Source organism: Myiozetetes cayanensis, unplaced genomic scaffold (genome assembly GCF_022539395.1).
Source record: "Myiozetetes cayanensis isolate MyiCay16 unplaced genomic scaffold, myiCay2020 scf5-8, whole genome shotgun sequence".
Lineage (NCBI taxonomy): Eukaryota > Metazoa > Chordata > Aves > Passeriformes > Tyrannidae > Myiozetetes > Myiozetetes cayanensis.
This window is the reverse complement of record NW_026087742.1, coordinates 114,259,913-114,283,615: the sequence shown is the minus strand read 5'-3', so window position 1 is coordinate 114,283,615 and position 23,703 is coordinate 114,259,913. Positions and strand designations below refer to the sequence as shown.

At 45.3% G+C, this 23,703-nt stretch overlaps 1 protein-coding gene across 2 annotated transcripts; it reads left to right on the top strand.

Annotated features, from left to right (window-relative positions):
• Window positions 1-235: 235 nt before the first annotated feature.
• Window positions 236-23,073, top strand: KCNJ15 (potassium inwardly rectifying channel subfamily J member 15). 2 transcript variants are annotated; one of them, XM_050332857.1, is made up of 2 exons: window positions 236-305; window positions 21,029-23,073. In XM_050332857.1, the coding sequence occupies exon 2, from the start codon at window positions 21,045-21,047 to the stop codon at window positions 22,173-22,175; it is 1,131 nt and encodes a 376-aa protein (XP_050188814.1). In that variant the 5' UTR covers window positions 236-305; window positions 21,029-21,044; the 3' UTR covers window positions 22,176-23,073. The 2 variants fall into 2 exon arrangements, with proteins under 2 accessions (XP_050188814.1, XP_050188813.1); XM_050332856.1 differs by lacking the exon at window positions 236-305 and adding an exon at window positions 20,593-20,660.
• The last annotated feature ends 630 nt before the right edge of the window (window positions 23,074-23,703 follow it).

Below are 23,703 nucleotides of genomic sequence, written 5' to 3'. Positions count from 1 at the left end.
CCTCTCTTTCTCCCTCCCTCCCTCTCCTCCCTCCCCTCCCTCCCTCTCTCCAGTTTCTTTATTCAGGTAATTCCAACTCAGGCTTATTGCAACTTGTTTTTATGACTGACAGCGAGGGAAAGGAGACTCTCTGAGGGGTTTGATTTCTCTTGGTTTTTTGGCTTTTTTTCTTTATTTTTTTTTCTTTTTCAAACATGCACGCATGCTTTACTGAAAAACCATCCAACCTTTTATAAAAAAAAGGACTGTTTGACTTGACATGACGATAACATCTAGTAAGGAATCTGAACGTTGCTCTTTTACAGGTAAGAGGTATTTGTCAAAAATGCATAAATGCTTAGCAGTGCTCTGGAGGCTGTGAGGAACTGGAAGCTAAGGAGTAGGTGCTTTCCCTCTTTTTCTTTTCTTTTAGTGGTTTAAGGGTTTAGAAACCGTGTGTAAGAGCAAAAATGTTTATAAGATTGTGCCTTGTCATGAATTTTGGGGTGCAGGCAGTTGAGCGACAAAGCAAAAGCTGTCACGGTTTGGTTTTTCCACTGATGAAAGTTACTGAATGGGAGGTTTGTGGCTGTTATTTTTATATATATATTTATATGTTTATATGTCTTTGTTTTCCTGCCAGAAATTTTTCCTTGTAGGAGTCTATGGTGATTTATGGGGTGTTAGAACAACAACTTTCAGGTAGCTCTTGTCTCTTTTTTTTTTGAGTTCAGAAATTGGTTTTCATTGGCGTAGTGGGAAAACTTGCCCAGGACTTTGTCCTGCCCCTGTTACCTGTCTGGATGAGAAAAGAGAATGGAAGTTTTCTGTGGCAGCTATAAAGAATGTGAACGTGTCTGAGTTGGAGAACTTTAGGCTTTGTCTCCCAACTTTTTCCCTGTGTCTTCACACCCCTTGTTACATGACAGGTCTGGCTTTTCCCCACTGAGCACAATCTAAGCCTGAGGTGCAAATCCCCCTCTCCTTCAGTGTAGTTTTTGCCTCCCTTTTTACCTTTATTTTGGGATCCTGCTGTAATGAGTATCTACATTACTTTTTAACTAACCTTGATCCCTCACTTGCCTTTGGCCATGTTGCATTTAGAGGTATTTTAGGGTCTTTCTGATGGCTGTGTACCTGTCTGCCAGGTGTGTGCTCTCCTGTGATATCATTACCTGGGATGTATTTTATTTGATTTTTTAATTGAAGGGGAAAGGAGGCAATTTGCTGCTTAAAGAAATGTCTTCTTTATTTCCTCGCTGGTAAAATGTCACTACGCTCTCTGCACCCTCTAACAACCAACTTATGGGAGGGAGGGAGGGAGGAAGCAAGGCTGGAATGTAACACAGTGCTGGTTGTACAGTACAAACTGGCACTGCTTTTCAAAAGCAGAGTGTAGACCAGACCAAAAGCTTCCCCAAGAATTCCACCCCAGCAAATGAGGCATGGCCTGGAGACAAAAACAGCAGCGGATGGCTTGGGCCTCGGTCTTCCAACATACATACAATAATTCAGCCCTGTTGCTTTTTATAGAGTTTCAAATGAAAACAAATAGTTCTCTTTTATCCTGGCTCCCCCATGTGATGAAGCAAACAAGCCATCAGCCCCGGTGGCAGCCGAATTTTTTATTTGCCCAGATTTCATTGTAGAAGTCTGGAATGTTATTCCTCCCTCTTCTCCTCTTTCCCTCTCCTAAGACACAGAGCTCCTAGAGACAAGGCTGTATTCTTTGGGAACAGGTAGAGACCAAAGCTGTGAGGGACCAAGAAAAACAGGAGTGTAACTGCTTTGCAGGCTGAACCTAAGAACATTTCAAAACAGATTTTGGTTTGCTTTGCTTGCAGGAAAATCAAAGCAGATCTTGGGGGTGATGTCTTTTTGGTTTATTTGTTTGTTTTAATGGAGGGAAAAGTCTTTGCCTTATAGGCTATAATATGTATGAAAATTAGTAAAAATTATTGGTTCAGGCACCAAATAGTTAAAATCAACTTTGTCAGTGCAAGTGGATTCCCTAAATGGGAATGTTGGAAAGGTATCTTCCTGCTGAGCTGTCCTCCACCCCTTGGGATGAGAGAGCATTCATGAATGACTTGAATGAGTTACTAGAGACTCGAGGATCACTTTAGCCTTCAGTGTGTTTGTTAATCTGGCAAATGGCTCGGTGTTAATATGGTAAATAGCTTGGCAAAAATCGTGTGCGTGGTCCTGGAGTAAACAGGGCACTGCTGGGAAAAGCAGCTCCCTGATTTCTGTGTTGGCTGTGCGTGAATGGAAATGCCTGTTCATTCCAGACCTATCTAGCCTGAAAGGTGTGAAATGTTCCTGGAGTAAAAAACACTGGATACAGAACTAACCAGAGCGTCCTAAGGGTGAGATTGTCTTTGTATGACTGGCACACTCCGAGGCTCACAGCAACCAGAGGTCGTGGTGAGGCAGGAAGGGAGCAAACAATGAGTGCTCCAGGTATCCATCATCCTTCACTGGGCAACTACTGCTTGGACATAAAGAAGGGAGGGGCACTTTTGGGATAACACATCTGCAGGTATTTACACCCACTGGGGTGTCTGGCAAACATGCTCTTCCAGCAGAGCCCTTTTGCAAACCTTCACCTGCCCCTGGGGAAAGGTTTGAGAGCGAACTGCTGGCACAGGGGTTGGACCCAGCAGGTGTTTCAGGGAGGTGCCATCACGTTGTGCAGATTCCCTCTGGCTTCAGAACACCCTTGGAGATGTTTTGCTTCCTTTTGGGGAGCCCTGCAAGCTTTGAGACACCAAGGCTGGAGAATCCTCGCTGAGGAGACCCAGCTGACCTCGTGGGTGTTGGTGGTGAGCACCTGATCATTTCTGATCTGTTCCAAACCCCCTTCCCTCCCTGCTCTGTGTCTGGTGAGGTTTGAGAACCACCTGCCTCTCTGTGGCCTCCTTGGTTAAGAAATTCTTTCTCCCACCTGGTTCAAATTTGACCTTTGGGGGCATGTGCATTTTAGCTGGTGTTTAGGGTGGAGGGGTGCTCTGAAGCTCGTGAGCTGCAGTTCGGTACATTTTAAAACCACACTTGACTCCTTCCTGGTTTGCTTTTCTCCTGGGGGTTGTCAGCTGGATTTGTCTCTGCTTGGAGAGCCACCTTCTCTTTGTAACTCAGAAGACTCAAATACATTTTGACTGGAATAATAGATGAGATTAATTTAATCTCCGTTGCTTTGGCTGAGGTGTTTCACTGTAGGTTAGGTCACAGTTTGCAGGACACCTCTCTGGTTTTCCATTGTGCACTTTTCCTTATCTACAATTAGCACTTTTGCATTGAGACTATATGATAAAAATTGTTTATCTGTGTAATATATTACCATAATCTCTAGTGAAGCAATATATATAACAGTGCACTGTTATATGGCTTAGAAGGTATATTCTCAGCATGAACTCGTGAAGAGAAAAGGGTAAAATATATTGGGATCAAAATTTCCCCTTTTTCTCGCTGGAGTTACACAGCCTGACAAAAAACATATAATAAAATAGATATAAATAAATAAAATAAAATAGCCAGAAGAAGTAGAATAAAATAGATGCTCACAACATTTTGACCAGTAAATAAATTCTTCCTGCTTAAGTGATTTTAATTTCACACAATATATCTTCCAAGGAAAACATCAACCAGAAAAATGCTCCTGAGGCTTTCTGACCTTGTCTCTCAAGTCCCCTCGAATTTCTCCCTTGTTTTCTGCTCAGCAATAATCCCACTCCAGGCTGCCCATCCTTCCTCCTGGAAACTTCCATGCCAGCTGTCCTTTTCTGAACCCCTTCCAGCCTCTCACCCAAGCAAACAGGCCTCAGTTTCCTGCTGCCTCATCCAGAAATAATCTTTCCTGAAAGTTTCCTTCCTCCAACACTTCAACACCAAACCTACCAACAGTCCCTCTCTTTGCCATAAACAGCCAACCCACAGCCCCTGCCCTGCAGGAATGGATAAAAGGATGGGGGGAAGGCAAGGAAAGATGCGGTTTTGTGGGATTTTCAGAGCAAGGCTGTGCTTCATTCACTCAAAAGGCACGTGAGGATGTGGAGGGAGCTGTTTGAGTGATACAAAGCACTTGCAATTCTCATTGCTTTTCTTATGCAAACGACAAAACACCCTCAGAAAAATAGGATGGGAAAAAAAACAACTTATAAGGTGACATTTTATTTTATGCCCATATTGAGTTTGGTTTCCTGGCAGACTTGGTGGCCTCTGTGGCACGTGCTGTTTGGTCTCTTGACTGTTCCCAGCTCGCTGCTTTTAAATCAAACCCCCTTTTTTCCTTAAGATTAGGCAAAAAGTCATTTGTTACGAGGGCCTCTGTTTATGAGTTATGAATTAACGAGGTGAACGTCAGCCCAGGGGTGCTGAATGTCCATTATCTGCCGTGGAATGTGCTGAAAAGGGGCTGAAAGCTCCTGTCAAGGCACAGAAGAGTCAGACTGGAATGGCCTGAGGTGCAAAATACTTCCATGGGACCAGAGGTGACTGAACACAGCGAGGGCAGGTGTGGGAAAGCCAAGGGGGCTGTTTTAATCTGTGTATAATGGACAAACAGAAGGGTCCAGGTCTGGTTCTTGCTCCCACCATGGTCCTTTTGCTGTGCTGGGCCAGATGTGGAGACCAGATGTGGTCCTTCAGCATCACATCACGAGCTCCAGGTCATGGTGAGTTCGTTTCCACCTGTGAGAACAGAATTAAACAAGAAAAATCCACGGAATTGTGTCTGTACCTCAGTTAGTTTTAGTCTAGAGCTCTGTCATACTGCTAGAAATCTTAATAATAGATCTTTTTTTTCCTCATATCTTTGGTTTTTTGAGCTAATTAATGCTAAATTACTTAAGGCCACAATCTCACTCCCTGTCCTCAGGACAGGTAACAACATTACTGGTGCTTCAGCCCAAATTTTGAGGAATTCCTGGTCCTTGAAGTTCATTCCTGTTCTGCTCTATTGTTGTAGTTTAAAAAAAAACCAACCCAGCTGCCTACCCAAAAAACCAAACCTCAACACAAAATAAAACAAAATCCCCCAAAACAACCAAAAACTCCCCCCAAAAACCAAATAAAATATCAAAGCCAAATGCAATTTAAAAAAACCAACAACACCAAAACACCACCACAACAAAAAACAAAACCAAACAAACCAAACCACCAAAGCATGTACTGAACCTTAAATATATATTTTTGGAACAAAGATGTATAAAATCTAGCATTGATTTATTTTCTTGTCAGAGTAAAATGTCCAAAGCTGTCGCCTGAGCATGACCCAAAATAATGTTTACCTGTGGTAAATCTCCCTCCCCTTTGTAAGGTCTCAGGTGACAGGGAAAATGAAACCCTGTTTTTTAAAAAGATTTCTTAGTGTTTATGTGCAGAAATCCAATTTCAGTGGAGCAGCCCCACCTATTTATCCTCCTACTGCACCTTGGTGGGGGGTTCTGCCTTTGCAGATGTATTTTTGGTTGGCAAACAGTGAAAATGTGAAAGGAGACATCCTGTCTTTAGATACTCCAGAGTTTCTTTAGATCTTACAAAAATTGATTATAAATAATGAATGTGTCATCAAGGATAAGCTTTTGTTTGTGATTGCTTTACGTGATCTTAAGACATTTAGTTGTTAACCACCCAGGATGTCACATAAAGACTGACAGTGTCACAAGGGTCAATAATAACTTTTTTTTCTCACTAGAAACTTGGATTTAAGCAAGAAAACAGTGGTCAAAATTTCAGAATTTGCTCTCAGAATGGCTCTTCTGCCACGTCCCAAGGGAAAGGATGAGAGGAAATGGCCTTAAACTGCACCAGGGCAGGTTCAGATTAATTATTAGAAAAGAAAAATGTCACTGCAGGAGTGGTCAGGCCTTGGGATAAGTGTCCCAGGGAGGTGGTGGAGTCCCTGTGTCTGGAATTGTTCAGGAGTTGCCTGGATGTGGCCCTTGGGGATGTGGATTAGGGGTGATTGTGGTGGTGCTGGGTGAGGGTGGCACTGGATGAGCTTGAAGACCTCTTCCAACCTTGATAATTCTGTAATTCTGTGAACATGGGCAAGAACCTGTAAAATAGAGCAGACAAACCCCACATTTTATTCTAGATTCCTAGATAGGTTGTTTTTATATAAAAAAAACCTGTTCATCACCTTCAGTGTATAATTTGCATTCTCTTACAGTAACTAAACTCTATGTGTGATGGAAGGACTACATCTAGTTATGTAACCCCACGTTGGATTCCACTTGGCACAGCATTTTCTATGGGATTTAACCTGAAAAGCTTCACCTGTACGAGTCAAACTAGGATATTCCAACTTAAAATACACACCTGTTCTGTTTAATTTACATGGGCCAACCTCACGCTTCCAGGAATAGTGGGGGTACCTCCACACACTCTGGAGCAGATGATTTCCATGCAAGAAATAAACTTGGCACCTTTCCAAAACACTGGTTACACAGGTGCAAGGAAAAGGTGGTTTCAGCTGTTGAGAAGTTCAAGATCTGCCCTCTCAGGTGAGACCCCACCTGCAGAGCTGCTCCAGCCCTGGGAACAGCACAGGGAGCACAGGGAGCTGCTGGAGAGAGCCCAGAGGAGGCACCAAGAGGATCCCAGGGCTGGAGCAGCTCTGCTGGGAGGAAAGGCTGGCACAGCTGGGATTGTTCAGCTGGACAAGAGAAGCTTTGGGGGACCTGAGTGTGGCCTTGACAGGGTCTGAAGATGAAGAAGGACTGTTTCCAAGGGTCTGGAGTGCCAGGACAGGTGTGAATGGCTTCAAACTGATGAGAGAGTAGGTTTAGGTAAGATATCAGGAAGGAATGTTTTTCCTGTGAGGGTGGTGAGGCCCTGGCAGATTAATAAAGCAAGGGAAAACTTCAAATCTACTCTCAATTATGTCAGATCTAACAGCAAGTGAGGCATGGTGGGACACACAGGAGGAACTTGAGGGATGAACACAGCGATGGGGAGATGTTTGCTGGAGTTGTGATGTGTCTCAAGACAGGTGTACTTTCAGGATGTGGAGAGGAGGGGAATTTCATGTGTGTCTAACAGGAAGGTGGTGTGGAATGGCATAAAAGAGAAGTCTAAAACAGGGAGGGAGCAACAAAACCACCAGGGATTGATTTGATGAGAAAGAGGAATGAGATGCCAAGAAAGAGCAGAAGGAAGCAGAGCTATGGGAGCCAGGGCTGTGAGCTTCAGGGGTATAAAGGAATGAAAGAGGTGTTTGCATTAATGAAAGGGAAAACAAAATGGTCAAAAGAGCAGAAAAGGAAAGAAGATTTTTACCCTGGAGGTCTGAGGGATTTGGCCACGGATCAGATGAGAAGGACTGGTTAATTAATAAATTGAAACTCTGGACATGAAGAAAAGGCAGATTTTGGAGATGCTGTGACAGCAAGCTGCCTGCAGACAAGTCATGCAGCAAGTGGAGCAGTGGAAGTGCTTTTAAGAAAGGAAGAGCATTGCTTTTCCTTTGGGAAAGGCTGGGCTTGACAGGGAGTCACCAGAACGGGGAGTGAAGGACTTTTCTGCTTTGTCTTTAAGGTGCCACCTGACTGGTGGAGTGACAGTCTCTGGACTTTCAGAAATGTCACTATCTCAACCCCGTCTGAAATGTGCTGCTGCAATTTGAGATAGTCAGAGTCCTGCTCAGCTGCTTTGTGCAACCACTTATCTTTAGCAATTACCTACAAAACACAAATTCCTTTCAACAGCACTAAAATAGAACGTAAACAGCACTAAAATAACATGGAAAGGTCTGCTTAGTTACACATTTCCCATCAAGGGTGGTTTTCAATGAAAATGGAGGCTCGATTAAATTAAATATTACAGGAAAAATACAGAGGGTTAGAGATCAAAAAGTTTGATATTTTTTCCACTGAAAGAATGATCTCTTGTGGGAGATGTAGTTGATTTCCTCACAGCCCAGTTATTCTTTGTGCCTTGGACTCCTCAGCCAGGCTGTGTTTCCATTGATGGATCGAGCCTTATTACAGAGAGTAATTGGGGAACGGTGGTATTTCTTATTCCTATAAATCAGGCAGCTTGGAAAACATCAAAGTGACCTGTGAAATTCATGGCATCTGTAAAACTTAGAAAAAAAAAAAAAAAAAGGGGAAAAATGAGGAAGAAGTTGCTGAATGTTGTAGAATCTTAAAAATAAATCCGCGGCGTTTTCTGGACGTCGTCGGAAAATCTCCTCGGCAGAACGGGAACAATGTTCTAATTCAGTCTAATCACTCCAGTGATCAAAGCTAGACCTTCCCCAAGCTCCCAGCTGCTCAAGATTGCGGGGATGACATGGGATCATAAAGGAGCAGCCATAAAGATAAGGTGTGTGTAAATAAACAGGCAAACCAGCCCCTCTTGGAGCGGGAGGAAACTCAGCAGCTCTGAAAAACAGCGTGAGATTTTTCTCTTGTTTGGGCACATTATCTCTGTTCTCGTGGAGGTTCCCAAGAAGCTGTAAGACAGAGAGAAATGATGGGAGGTCGTTTCAACAGATCCCAACAAGCAGGACAGGCTGTGTTCTCCAAGTGCCACTTGTCACCGAACCAGGAAACTCACGTGGTCTCTGCAGCTACGGAAGGCTCAGATCGTTCATCCAAAAAGTTTCATGGACTGAAAAATGCAGATGGAAGAGCTAATGAATCCATGAGAATTTGGGAGGGCAGCTCGGACTGAAAAAGCCCGAAAAACAACTTGAAATGTAAAAAAATTTCCGTGTCGACCTTGTGGAAGCGAAACGTCGCCATCTGTCACTTCGAGGCACGTTTTGTTCCTCACCTGATTTAAATTAGACCCGCACGTAGATCTCTGCAAACATCAAAGCAAAATGAAAGGTTTGGTTTTGGTTTGAACTAACAGCCAGAATTACCCTTGTTGTTTGTTTTGGGTTTTTTTTTTTAAATTTTGCCAGAAAGAAAAGTTGAAGCTTTTTTTTTTTCTTTTTTCTTTCTTTTGTTTATTTTGATATTTCTGGTTTGGCCAGAAAATCCAAAAATATTGATGTGCACCAGGACATTCTTGCTATTTCCTCCCTTTCTGAGCCACAGGCTCTGCAGCAGACCGAGGGGTCTGTGCCATGGAAACTGGCAGGGATCAAGCAATTTGGGAGAGCGAGGAGGGAAAACAAATATTCTTTTCCCTCTGATTCCTTGGGAGTTTTTCTGGAAGACACACAGTCCTGGGCTGTGTGACCTCCCGATCAAGAAACTCAGGAAACAGCTTCTTCTTAAAAATATATATATTAATATTCCAATTGTTGCACGTATGTGAGAGTGACAGCAAGCTTCTGTACAGTGTGAGTGTTTTGCTGATGGAAAGGGTAAATAATTAACCCAGCACATTTTAATTTCCATCACCTAAGAGTGAAGGGATACAAACCAGCCCACGTCTTTAAATCCGTGGGCTAATTTCAGCTTAACTTGGTAGGCGAACAGAGGCTTCAGGAATTGTGTTCCAACAAGCTCCATGAAGCTGGGGAGCTCTGAAAGCCAGAGATGATTTATTAATTCCCTCCCTGAGAAGAGGAAATCAAAGGGGACCAGCCTAAATCAGACCTCAGAGAATCCCCACGGAGGCAAGCGCAGTGGAAAAGGGTTTGGATGGAGGTTTTGTGTTGTTGCAGCCCTGGGGGGAGTCACTCTGGAGGTGCCAGAACAGGAGGGAACAGCGTTTTGATGGCTCTTCCCTCATGAACTGAGGGCTCCTGCCACCCCATGAGCAGCCCTGTGGGAGGGAAGGTGGAATTCCTGCAGCTTTCCCTCTTCTGGGCTGGTCTGGGGAACAAGAGGAGCCCTTTGCTCTTGTCCATCACCTCTCACGAACTCCAAGGCCGGGTTGGATGGAGCTTGGAGCAACCTGATCCAGTGGAAGGTTTCCCTGCCCCTGGCAGGGGGGTGGAACTGGATGATCTTTAAGGTCCCTTCCATCCCAAACCATTCTGTGGTTCTATGAAGCTGCTGGTAGCCTAAAACACCCCATTAAAGGGAGCAGGGAGTGACACAGCTGAAAACTTTAATTTCCACTTAAAACTCCCCAGCGTTTCTCCCCATTAATCTTTGATTTTCTTCCATCCCTCTCCTAAAACACCAACGCACTCAGGAGTGCTAAGTACTTCCTGTAAAAAGAATGGAATTCTACCAACCAGAAGTTTTTAGTTTTTAATTATTAATTTTGAAATCTCCTTTAGCACTCCACAGCTGCAGCTCAGAGTCCCAAGCAAAGCACCGGGGCTTGGACCCCCTGCTCCTCAGCAACTGAGAGTTCCCAGGGACAACACTGGGACTCTTTCCAGTTCCTGCTCTGAAATAACAGGTATAACTAAATTCCTCCTCCTAAAATGTGCAGAAGTGAAAAAAAAGGGCATTTTTCCATCCTTTGCAAGGAGAGCCTGAAAGCTTGGCACACAAGTGAGCCATGTCCTGGAATTTGGGTGGGTCTAGGAAAAAGCACAGACTTCAGTGGAAAACATATACAGGGGTGTGTGTATGTGTGAGAAAAAGCCTTTTAAACCTTAAATTAACCACATCCATGGATTGGTCAAGAACAGTAAAAACAAAAAAAAAAAAGAGAAAAGTGGCCCTGAAATAAAACTCTTGGGCAATACTGAGGATAAGCAACCCCACAGCAACGAGGGGGATAAGTGTCACTGGTGGTTTTAGTTCATCCCTGATCACCTCAAAGAGGCAGGTGGAAGGCCTTGGTTTATATATTACTCCAGAATTTAGGGGTTTTTAGGACCCCCATGACCATTTGTGTCCTTCCTGGAGCTGTGGCTGCAGTCCATGAGGCTGGTGAGGAGGCTGTGCTTGGATGGGACAGGAGAGGGGCCAGGGATGGAGAAGAGGATGGGGACAGGCTGCGTAAAGGCACGTAAATATTTGCCTGTGAAATATCAGATGCCCTGATTTTATTGGGCACTATTGAATTTTCTGTCCAGCATTTAAAAATTTTAACCCTCTGTTTTTTGTTAAGTAGCTCCCAGACATTTGTTTGAGATCAAGCTGAGTTTGATCTCTGTTTATCAGACCCGGGCAATCAAGGGAAATGGTGCTTCATGAAATTTGAAATCTTTGTAGTGCAGAGAAAACTGAGTAGGAATGGACATTTTTGAAGCTTCTGTGTCCCTCAAAGAGAATACTGGGCCCACTCTCTAATTCACAGTACAGTAATTAATTATAAAAAATAAGTAAGTCATATACAGATGTGCCTGCTGTGCCAGCAGCATCACCTGTGCTTTGCCTAAGAGAGAAAGAGATTCACTTCAAAAATAATTCAGATTTGGGTGGGGGAAGTGGATTCTTCCTCTCCCATTTTGCCGGTGCTGCTTTTTGAAAACATTTTGCACAGCGTGAACTTGTTCACACAGGCAGGGCAATTCTTCATAACCAAACACCTTCCTGAGAACTGGTAACAAGTTTTGAGATGAAGCCACGACAAACCCCATCCTTCTCCCTTGGAAATGCGCTTTGTAGGATTGCAAAGATCACCAGTCCAGGTTCACTGCTGCGTCCTGGCCATGCAGAGAAGACAAAAATTTGGCTTGTTTGGCATTTAGCTCTGTGGTTATCATTACTCTGCCTGCATGAAGCACAAATCAGCTGCATCACACAGGTAAGAGAGACCCAGAGGAAAAGCTTTACTACTGTGACAACACCCACCTTCCTCCTGGGTCAGGGTGTGCCCTTTTTCCCCACTTAGATTTGAATCCTTCTACGTTAGGAATAGATGAACAAAAGGTTACCAAAACTCAGACCCTGAAAGAAAATGATTTTTTTCCCTTCACCAGCTTCCTGGCCTTTTTGCAACCCTACCATTACTTTCAATACTATTGAGGTTTTTAGATGTTTAAAAGGCCTAGGAATTTTAATTTTTTTTTTTTTTTTTTTTTTGGTAGAAACTTCTTTTCATAGCTGATATTTCAGCTTTGAGATGTGGCTGAGCAGAGATGGCAAATTAGGAGCACGTTTCTTTCTGCAGGGCCTGTGAACGTGCACGTATGTCAGGATGTTTGTGGGGGACTGAAGCTGTTCTTCGTGAGTTTGTGGTGTGGGCTAAAGGAGAGCTGTGATTTACAGTAAAAACGACCAAAATTGTGCCCCAGCAGGAGCCTCACCCCCTTCCCAGCCACACCTACCCCCAGCTCTGAGAGCCCTGGTGTGCAATGACTAATTAAAGAACAAACTCCAACTTGACTGGGATGAGGAGCAATGAATTGGCATCACGGAGGGTAATTAAAGAGGGTCATTAACTGTATTTATACCGCAGGGTTGGCACAAAAGCAGGGGGTGATGGCCCTGAGACGAGGCTGGTGAAGGGACCTGGTGTCTGATGTGGGGTTTGAGGCTTCAGGGGGATTTGTCATCTAAGAAAACAGAGAGGCACAAACCACCCTGGACGGTCTGGAATATCCCACTGCTGCCTGATAAACATCTTTCGTCTCCCAGCTGTGGGAGCTGAGAAAGAGGGAGAAGAAGCAGCCCTGGGGAAGACAAGTTGCAGCTGTTTTAGCCAGATTTTGTGAACTGCAGCAAAGTGCTAACTTTTCTCCCTGCCTCTTGCATAACCATGACTAGGCACTGCTATTCATTTCCAGCCACCTGCCGACAATTTAAATTAAAAATCTAGAGGAAGTGTCTAGTTTGGGGTTTGTTTGCTTGCTTGTTTTTAAGCAAACCCAGATTTTTGTTAGACCAAGAAATGAATTTTGGAAGGAAAGAAAAAAAAAGCAAGCAAACAAGAAAAGAAACCAGGGAAGTTTTCTGTCCCACTAACCCTTCTGCAGGTCTGAAGCAAAAGCCACAGATTTCAAACTAGCTGCAGGTTGGCAAATCAGTGGCTCTGAGCTTGACTTTATTATTATTATTATTTTTATTACTGTTATTCAGTGGCAGAGTAGGTGTCTGCCAGATTGTGAAGTGATAGGTGAGTTCTGGGAAGGTTAAAAACAAGGTGCTGTAATTTACCTGCTGTGAAAGAAGGGAAAACAAGGACACAACCAACCTCCAGTGAGCAGGGGCTGACAGTCCCAGCAAGATTATCATGGCATAATGGAATTGTTTGGGTTGGAAGGGACCTTAAAAATCACCCAGTTCCAATCCCCCAACTTTCCACTAGTCCAGGATACTCAGAGCTCCACTCAACCTGTCCTTGAACACTTCAAAGGATGGGGCAGCCACAGCTTCTGTGGTCAACCTGTGCCAGGGCCACCCTCAGAGGGAAGAATTTTTTCCTAATATTTAGACTTAAATTTCTACCCTTCAACTTAAGGACATTCCTGTGACTCTGTGTGAAAAGTCCCTCTCCAGCCACCTTTTAGGTACTGGAAGGCTATTTTAAGGTGTCCTTTAGGCATTCCCAGTCACAGGTTTGTTCTCTGGTGATCTGAGGGGGGATTCCCTTCCCTGTGAACTTCGTGAGACTCAACAACCTGAGCAGTAAATGCCTTCAGACTCATTGTTTTCCATATTGGTACCTCATGGAGCTGCCACTGTGTGACTAAAACACTAGAAGGAAGCACAATTGTCCCTCTCTTGGGTACAGGAACACGAAACCCTTGGCAAGTGAGCTGGTGCAGGCAGATTATAGCCAGGTGACTTATACCAGGCAGCACATGAAGAGGCATAAAGTGAGGTAAAAAGTGCCTTTGAGGCAAAAAAAAACCTCAACCCCCTCGAGCCCCAGCCCTGAAATCAGAGGAAGGAGCAACACTGAGGCCTCTCTGCTTGGAGCTGTGCTCTGGGATGGGGGGAGGCAAACAGGAGCTGTGTGAAAACACACTCCCACAGCCATTGGAGCAGCTGGCTGGCGAAGGGCCCGCTCCCAAAAAAGGAATTAAGAACTTAAGCAGGACTTAGGTAGGCCTTAGTTGACTAAGTGAAAAAGTATTTTGCCGAAAATCCCTGCCCGGCTTGTGTTTGGCGCTGGAATGTGTACAGGTGTCTTCCTCCCTGACCCTCATTTTGCTGGGTGCCCAAGAGCTCTGTGTTTGGGCTTGTCACACAGCACCCTGCACAACACCAGAGGGATCAGTTTGTCTCGTGTCCAAGCAACAAGAGCCAAAAATGAGGCATTCCTTGGCTTGCCTTCAGTCTTCTCCCAGTATATCCCCTGATCTTCTCCTCCTCCTCCCTCCTGCAGAGCAAAGATCCCCGATCCATGTGGCTGCTGCCACTTGTGTTCCCAAATCTGATCACTGGAAGAGGTGGAGGTGAGACTCCTCCCCAAGTCTGAGGCTTTGTTCCCACATTTCCACCCTTGCAGGGGAATTCCCTGATAAGGAACTGGGAAGATGGGGGATCTTACACTTCCTAGTGAAGCTGCATCACTGCATGGACGAGGATTTATAGGGTCAGAAGGCAGGAAGGCATTGACATTACTCCATGAATGGGATGTTGGGGTGCTCATGGAGAGTGAGACCCTCAGTCTCTGCACCAAAATACGCTGATGTGTTCCCACTCTGTGTTCCTGAAGGAAAAGACATCAAAGCTGCCTGAACACGGAGGCAGAAACATCTCCAGGCATATTTTCTCGACCTGGATTTTGGAAATGGCTGTTTTGTTCTGACTGACACGTTAAGGTGTGTTCACTTGGGATCAGTCTCAAGGAAAACCTCAGCCCAAAGGGGAAAAGTTTTGCAAAATTCAAAATCGTTAAAAATAAGAGTCCTCCCTGCCCATGGGTTGGAACTAGATGATCCTTAAGGTCCCTTCCAACCCAAATCATTCTGTGGTTCTGTGATTTTATGATATAATGGAGAGGTCAGGAATAGGTGACAGCAAGATATCTGTTGAACCTAAACCACTAATCTTGTGAGAAACAGCTCTGCTGCCACAACTACACACCTGTCTGGTGGTGGTGTAGGCACGACTAGCTTGGATCTTTGGATTCACAGAGGGTGGGAAAGAGGAGAGGAATGGGATGCAGAGCAAAATGGGGGAAAACAGGATAATGAGAGATACTGCTGTGGAAAAGAGAAATACCTCAGGGAGAAGGAAGGGCAGGATTCAGCCACTGAAAACCCCCAAAGGCATCCTGACAGGGAAGAGTGAAGAAATCGTGGCAGTGAAGAGGCTTTAAGCTCTTTGAAGGTCTAGTTCTGGCTTTATGTGAGGAAAAGACATCACTGCCATCCTCCCTTAGCTCAGTTCCTTCTCTGTGGTGTTGCTGAGATGTTTAACGTTCCCACAACAGGCCGAAGGTGTAACTGGAAGTGGAAGTGCAGGGCGTGGGCTTGCTAAGCTTCGTGCAACAAGAAATGTCCCTTTCAGCCTTGCAGAGCAGTTCTGGCATCCAATTTCCCAGAAACGGAGAGGACAGGGTTTCAGGAGTCTGTTTAGACTTGCCCAGGTAGAAAGAGCCAGGGATGGTTTGCACAGCAGGAATGAGGAAAGGGTTGGAGGGTGGGAGGAGAATCGCAGAGCAGGCAGGTTTAAAACGCTTAACTGTGCTCCCGAGGTGTTTGAAAAGAGTTTGAAGCAACAATGCACCAACAAGGGAGACATTCAGAAGGATTTCATGTTGCCCTGCTGAAGAAAAGCCATTTGTTAAAATAAAAAAAAAAGGCAGGGCAGGTTTCTGGGGAACCTTTCTTTTTTGTTTGTTTGTTTTTTCCAGCAGTATTTTGTAAACCATATTACTGAACACGAAAAGGAGAGTTTCAGAAAGTGAGGAGTTTATTTCATTCTTCCTGGAAGGACCCTCTGGTGTCCTTGAAGGTTTCTGGACTGAAGGCTGTGCATGGCCAAGTCCCCTGTTCATCTACAGAGCTCAGGGCAGATGCTGGAGGGCAGGGTTTTGGAAGGGTGGATGCTCACTTGTGGCGTGTCAGCTGCTCAGAAACTTGCAGGATGTGCTTTTCCTCCACTTGGAGGCCTGATTCAGAGATCTGGGAAATCACTGGGAGCTCCTCCACGAGCTTTGAGTCATCTTCTGCCTTCTTTCTGCCTTCTTGTTTTTTTTCCTGTTTCTTCACATCAGAGAAGCTTCCAAGGCTCATCCGTGTAAATCAATAGTTACTGCAAAGCTTTACACCTTGCCCTTGGGAACAACAAGATTCCTGTACAAAACATCCCTGAGAAAGGGACAATTGTGCACCAGAAGACTTCTCCAGCATTAATTATTCTTCTGTGCCCAGATACCAGGAGGGACAAAGATGGATTTGGGTTTTCACTTCCTTTACCACTGCTCTGCAAAGAGCTGTTGCCCTGGCAAAGCATCCTTCTGCAGGCTCTGCTTCCCCCCCTCTACCCCTGCTCCCTTTGTATTCCACAACTCAGCCACAGAGCAGGATTTTGCCTGTTGACAGCTGTACAGCATAACCTGGTGCTCAGCCCAGGGGGAGGAGGATGTTCATGCTAGGCAGAGCACCGAGAATTCAGGAGGGACTTTTGTAACCTACTGAACCACGGCAGACCTAGGAAAGATCTGAAGATTATGCAGTTCTTTTCAATGTTTTCTTTCCTCACCCCTGCTCTGGTTTTTTTTTTTTTTTTTTTTTTTTTTTTTTTTTTTTTCCTTGCTAATGGTTTTTTTTTTGGCTGGTTGAAAAAACAGTTCAAGTTGTGCCCCCGTCTCAGAGTGGCAGTGAAGCATGCCTGAGGATTTGCTCCAGTGGCAAAGCAGATCTGATTGGGAATAAAAGCAAACAGCAGAGGCCATTGGAGCAAGTCATGCTCCTGAACCCTTCTAACCAGGGGTGGCTGCCAAAAGAGGTCTTGCACAAGCAAATCTGGCTTCGTGCAGGAGGAACATTTTTGCATGCATGCAGGCTGGCTCTGACTCCTGGATAATGTGGTCTCTGGAAGCAGTGTTAATGTGCTTCTCAGATCCCTGGCTGCTGGAATTACCTTAATATCAAGGTATTCATGGTTTGGTATGTAGCTCTATGTTTTATTGACTTTGTCTGCACTGAACTCCCTCAGGAGCACATGCTCTGCTGGGGAGTCTCCTCTGGCTGCTCCAAAGGGCTGGTGTGGAAAGGAGGTAATTCATAGGACATTAGAATGCTAAACAAGTCTGAGATGGTTTTATTTTCCTCCCTCTTGAAGTGTGTTTCCTTAACTGTACTTCAGCTCACTTTTATTTGCAGCTACACTTTGATTTACAGTAATGAAAAAAATAATTTATCAGTGTAAAAATCAGCTAGGGAACAGACAGCAGGTGTTCTTTTAATTTAAAAATGTATATTATATTATTATTAAGGCTTGTTTGCTTATATTAACTTAACGTGCTAGACATGCTTTATGATTTAGAGTGACTATAAACCAAACAAACTGAAGTGTTTTGGCAGAGGTGCTGGGCTTGGCTGTCAGGGCAAAGAGTCTGAGGTACCTCTATAAAATATAAGATGGGAAATAGCAATGTAGGCGTTATAACATGGGGTTTTTTTACACACAGAGACACCACAAATCATTTATTGTGGAATATAGGACTGGTCACTTCACTCAGGAAACAGTAGGGGAAGTGGGGGCAGGGGAAAATCCTCCTCTGAAGCCTTTAATTTTTTTTTTTTCCATGGATGGTTTCCTTGGGGTTTCTCCCCCTGCCAGTGGTGAGGGAGGGGAGTAGGGGCAGAACTACCCCAAGGTACTGTGACAGATCCTCCTCTCTTCCCCTATCCGTGGGGCAGGGAAGGGAAGCATTTCTGCAGGGAAAGGAAACCAAGATGAATTTCCCTGGGGAGGAAAAGAGCACTAGAGGAATTAAGGATCACACAGGAAAAAGTGATGTGAGAGAGAAAAAAAAAAAAGGAAGCAAATCAACATTTAAAAAAAAAAAAAAGTGACCAAAAAAAGCACCAGAAATTGGCTGGGATCCATTTCAGGAAATGGCTGTAAAGCTCAGTAACTTTGTCACACAGAGACATACAAATGAAGGGAGGAGACAGGGGATGATGGGGGAGCTCTGATCCAGCCTCTTTCATCTGTGTTAGGCTCCAAAATGCTCTACCACGCTGACCTCACACGTGCAGAACAACATTACACACAGGGACAGCAGAGAGGGACGGGGAGAAATTGTGACTTGTGAGTTGAAACACAGCCTGGAGCGTGACAGACACGACAAAGCCTCTCAGGTTAAACCTGAAATGGCAAGTTTTGCAGCAGTCCCCCCCTGAGCTGGTGTAGCCCAGGGAAGACATTGTGCCCTGCAACCACCTTTCTTCCTCCCATCTTTTGGGAGGAACTCTTCTACCACGGCATTTTGGTGACATATCTTGTGGTATTAGGTGTCCTCCAGCAGGTCTGGAAACGTGGCAGGATGCAGTGGCAGGATTTTCTTCATTTGGGGCTCCTGGACAGGGAACAACATGTTCCAGAGAAGAGAAGGGAGAGGGGCAAGAGAGACTCTTACCAGGTCCTCGTGTGGGTTGAACCTTATTCTTTACTGCAGGGGTGGGGAGACACTGGAACAAGTTGCCCAGAGAAGCTGTGCCTGACCCATCCTTGGAAGTGTTCAAGGCTGGACAGGGTTTGGAGCAACCTGTTCTGGTGGAAGGTGTCCCTGCCCACGGCCCGGGGTGGAACTGGATGATCTTTGAGGTCCCTTCCAGCCCAAACCATTCTATAACTGTGGTTGTTACCACCTGACTCTGGCTGCTCCAGGGGACATCTGGTCACATCACCCATCTCCCAGATGTGATGAGGGGCTCTTGTGAGGAGCTCTTGTGAGGATCTCCCATCCAAGGGTGGACCCAGCTGGTGCTGGAGATGAAGAGTGTGGTGCTTGTTTTACCAAGCTTGGTGTGTGATGGAAGTACCTGAGTTGGTGGAACTGCTGTTCCCAGCACATCCACTGCATCCCAAACACATATTCCAGCCACTTGTGCAGAAAACAGTGCCTCTGGAGCCCTGCCCCTGCCCCCACAGCTGGAGCCCACCAGCTGGAGCCCCGAGGAGGGAGGTGGAGCCTTGGCTGTCTCCATCCCTGTGGAGGAGGAGCTGGCAGCCCTGGGGAGTTGCTCCCAGGAGCAGGACTCCAGGTAGGCTGAGCAAGGGGGTGGGATGGGGATGAGTCTCCAGCACCGGATTAAGGAGGTCAGACATCTCCTGGCCTGGAAATTCGTGGCAGGGAAACTTGTTCTGGTGATGTGGAATTAATGGCTGAGGGGAACTGTGCTTGAGAGGGAGAAGCTTCATTATTTCAGGGCAAAGTTTTCCATACATTTTATATCCATGTCTTACCCAGGGCGAGGCTTGGTGTGGGGGACGGAGCCTCTTCCTTAAGCGTTTCCCTGACAGGTTTCCCATTACAGGTTGCACGTATTTATTGCCCACTGGCAGCAGTGTTTGGTTCTGGGTTTGCCTGAGGAGCAGTTGCATGTACAGCCCTTCCCACCCCCTCCCCTCCCCTCCCACCCCAACCCCACCACAGCCCCCCCATTTCCTCCCGTTGTTCTTTTTCGGATCACTTGAAGGTTTTTTCCTGTTTATTATCCGGACGTGCTGTGCTCTGTGTGTTGTTTGACTGTCACATAAGGAATCTCCTGCTGGGATCATGGATGCATTCCTTTCTTTTATATATATATATATATATATACATGGCAATGGCTCCTAGGCTATGGAAGAGAAGTGCTGGTGATTAAACCAAAACTGGAATGACTTACAGTTGTTAATGGGAGCTAAGTTTAATTACCCTTTCCCAGAAAACCTGCAGCAGTGTGATGATACGGTCCCAAACAAAAATTCTCCTTAATTGACATAACAGGAAAGGTACTTTAGTGAGCAATTATGCTGATGTCCTGGGCTGGCACATGTGTGCACCACAAATATATCTTGTACTTCCTGCAAAATTCTTTTAAGTAGCTATAAGGAAGACATTATTTTTTTTTCCCTTTTTTTTGTTTTTTTTTTCAGTGGTTCTCGAGAACTAATCACTGACTTGAGGCTCTTTTTGAGGAAAACAATGGAACAAAACAATGCCTTTTTGTAAGACCTGCCAAAGCACAAAGGATGCATGGGATGTTTTTTTCTTTGTTGCTTTTGTCAGCAGGAAGTTTTGTTGTTGGAAACGACTATAACATGCACTGTCCTTGCTCTACGTAATCGCTGTCTGGTCCTGCAAGCCGGGTCTTGTTAAGCTGCCTCATCAAACTGGCACAGGCACCGCTCTGCTTCGCTCTGAGGGCTTTGCTCAGCCCGCAGTGCCCTCACACTTAGCGCTCCATCCGGGCTGATGCACAATAAACAAACTTCAGGACTCGTGGTGGTCCAATGATTGCTGGGTTTGAGCAGGTCAGGGCCCACCTTGAGAACGCTGACTTTGTGAATTGCCTCCTTTTAATTTTTTTATTTTATTTATTTATTTATTTTTTTTAATCTGAAAGTCGCGGTGCTGTGCGGGGCAAACGGCTCCGAAGGGTCGCATTCAGGTGTAAATGCTCCTTTCCACAGCTCGGCTTTGATGTGCTCAGGTCCGCTTTGTTTCCCTCTGGGTCAGTTGTAGGTTCGTGTAACAAAGAGCCAGATCCGACTGAGTAAATCACTTGTGGGAGTTAATTGTTCACAGTGAAAGCTGGTCTGGCTCATTCTGCCTCCGTCGCAGGAAGAGACAGAGGTGGTGCTGGATCTGCTCTCTGAACCCAGCCTTGACAGCGGCTTTAACTCTGATCAGATGTCTCTCTTCAGGGCATTAAAGAAAACCTTCTCACTAATCAAAAAGAGCCTCTTCTCTAGAGAAACGTAAGGAAAAAAAATATCATTTTTTTAATGCCTTTTGCAGAAATAAAGGACTAATGTAAAAGTTCAGCTCTGTCGAATTTCTTTTGCAAGCTGTCAGAACAGAAACCTTTACTTCTCCACACTTGGCAGTCACCAGAATCAAAGAACGATTTTTTTTTTTCCCTTGGATTAAAAAAAAAAAAAAAAAGAATATCAAATGATTTGCAAAGTCAGATGCTGTATGATGCTAACTTTGCATTCCAGCTGTTTTTATTCACTGTGTGCTGTGTTTAGATTGTGTTTGTGCCTTCGCTCCACCAAATGGTTTGTAGGATCGGCTGTGGGCTTTGACTCGGTTGAGTAACAGTCTTCTTTTGCTCTCTCCTTAGGACTGAAGCAGTGAGAATGGAAACCACGAAGATCAACATGTCCCGCGTCCCTCTGGTGAACGGGGGCATCGACTCCGCCATGCTCAAGGCACACAAACCCCGGGTGATGTCCAAGAGTGGCCACAGCAATGTGCGGATCGACAAAGTCGACGGCATTTACCTGCTCTACCTCCAGGACCTGTGGACTACAGTGATCGACATGAAGTGGAGGTACAAACTCACCCTGTTTGCTGCTACTTTCGTCATGACCTGGTTCCTCTTCGGGGTTATCTACTACGCCATCGCGTTCCTCCACGGGGATTTGGAGATGAACAAGTTCTCCCCGAAGCGCGAGCCGTGCGTCAGGAACGTGGACTCTCTGACTGGGGCTTTCCTCTTCTCCCTGGAGTCCCAGACAACCATTGGCTACGGGTTCCGTTTCATCACAGAGGAGTGCCCCCACGCCATCTTCTTGCTCGTGGCCCAGCTGGTCATCACCACCCTGATCGAAATCTTCATCACAGGTACCTTTCTGGCCAAGATCGCGAGACCCAAAAAAAGGGCAGAGACTATTAAATTCAGCCACTGCGCCGTCATCACTAAGCACAACGGGGAACTTTGCCTGGTGATCAGAGTGGCAAACATGAGGAAGAGCCTTCTGATACAGTGTCAGCTGTCTGGGAAGCTTCTCCAGACGTACGAAACCAAAGAGGGGGAGAGGATCCTGCTGAACCAAGCCAGCGTCAAATTCAACGTCGACTCCTCCTCAGAGAGTCCCTTTCTCATTTTGCCTTTAACCTTCTACCACATTTTGGACGAGAGCAGCCCCTTGAGAGACCTCACACCTCAGAACCTCAAGGAGAAGGACTTTGAGCTCGTGGTGCTCCTGAATGCCACGGTGGAGTCCACCAGTGCCGTCTGCCAGAGCAGGACTTCCTACATCCCCGAGGAGATCCACTGGGGCTACGAGTTCGTGCCTGTGGTTTCCCTCTCTCCAAATGGAAAGTACGTTGCGGATTTCAGCCAGTTCGAGAAGATCAGGAGGAGCACAGATTCCACTTTTTACAGCATGGACTCTGAAAAACAAAAACTAGAGGAGAAATACAGGCAGGAGGATCAGAGGGAGAGGGAACTGAGAACGATGCTGTTGCAGCAGAGCAATGTTTGATGGAATGGACAAACTACTCTGATTAATCCTTTTTGCCAACTGAAAAAAAAAACCCCAAACATACTCTCTGTGCTGAATGTCTGCTGTGAAACCAGCAGGGAAGTCATTTTTTAGCTTTGGTGCACAGTAAATCAATCCCTTTGGCCGAGTGGTTAATCAATTACTTTTTAATTAGGCAGGATTTCTTTGTGCACCATCACGACTAAGCAAAGTCGGAGTTGTGTTGAGCCTGTGCCTTCTACCACCCCTGAGAGCAGACACAGCACTTTCCTTTTTGGAAAGTGAAACTGGATGCACTGTGCTGATTCCTCCAAATATTTATTTGACGTGGTTTTACTGTGAACGCTCGCTGGCAGAGGCGGCACACGACACTGCTCCTTTAAAATATGTATATTTAAAATGTGTATTCTCATACCAGGCATTGCCTCCCCGGGGGATTCCTGGCACTGACAGTAAGTTGAGTGGAAGAGGAAAAAAAAATGGCTGGATGTGGGAAGAACCTGCAGGGAGGGGTTAAAATCCTTGAATCTTGAAGGAGGGTGACAGAGCAGTGCTGGGTGGAGAGGAAGAGAACTCGCTCTCTGTCTCTGCTGCTCAGAGCTTGTTTTGTGATTGTTTTATGATCACTCACTTTTTTAACCTTGCTAATGCCTGATTTATATATAATAGCAAAAAAAAAAAAAAAGGGGAGATGAGGGCAAGATGCACAGAATCATGGCAGTGATCAACTAAGGTTACAGCTGGCTTTGAGACACCTATTTTTTTATCCAGTGTAAATAGTTTATAACAGCAGCATAACAATACAATCCTACAGATTGCTTGCTTTGCTATGGACCATATTTAATTCTGGTTAAAAGAAAGCTGTATAATGTCTGTAGACAATATTTACTTTTTTTTTTTTTTTCTTCTGGCAACCATAAAGGACAAGCATTCCTTTCACCCATTTCATTTTTTTTTTTTTTTTTTTTGGTCTAACTAAAACCATTCCATTAATAAAGGAATTAAATTCGAGCAGTTCCTGATCTCTTTGTGGTGAGGGGGAGAGGGTGTAGAACCTCAAGGGTGCTGGAAGGGTACTTGGTGCAGGTGTTTGCATGTGGCACAAAGCCACAAAGCCTGGGGAGTCTGCAGGTGACCTGCAGTGGTCACATTGCAGGTGGAAAACCAGGGAGCAGTGGTGTCCAGGCAGCATGTCTGTTATAGATGGGTCAGCTTTTTAATGGGACTTTGAAATTATTTCTGATTCATATCACTTTGGCAGCTCTCTGAGCTCTAGAGATTTTTCCCCCTAAAGCTTTGGCAAGAAAAAGCTGTTTTTAGTGCAAGGTTTGAGTCTTTGGGCCAGGTCTTGGCCCGAGAGCCACCAAGACCAGCATGAGAGGGCAGTGGGGGTGGAACTAAGTGATCTTTGAGGTCCTTTTCAACCCAAAACTTTCAGTGATTCTCTGATTTTTGGCATCATTACACTTTACAATACTGTGCTGAGCTCCTCAGCACCATGAGGCCTGGTGGGATGCAGTCCTGCAGT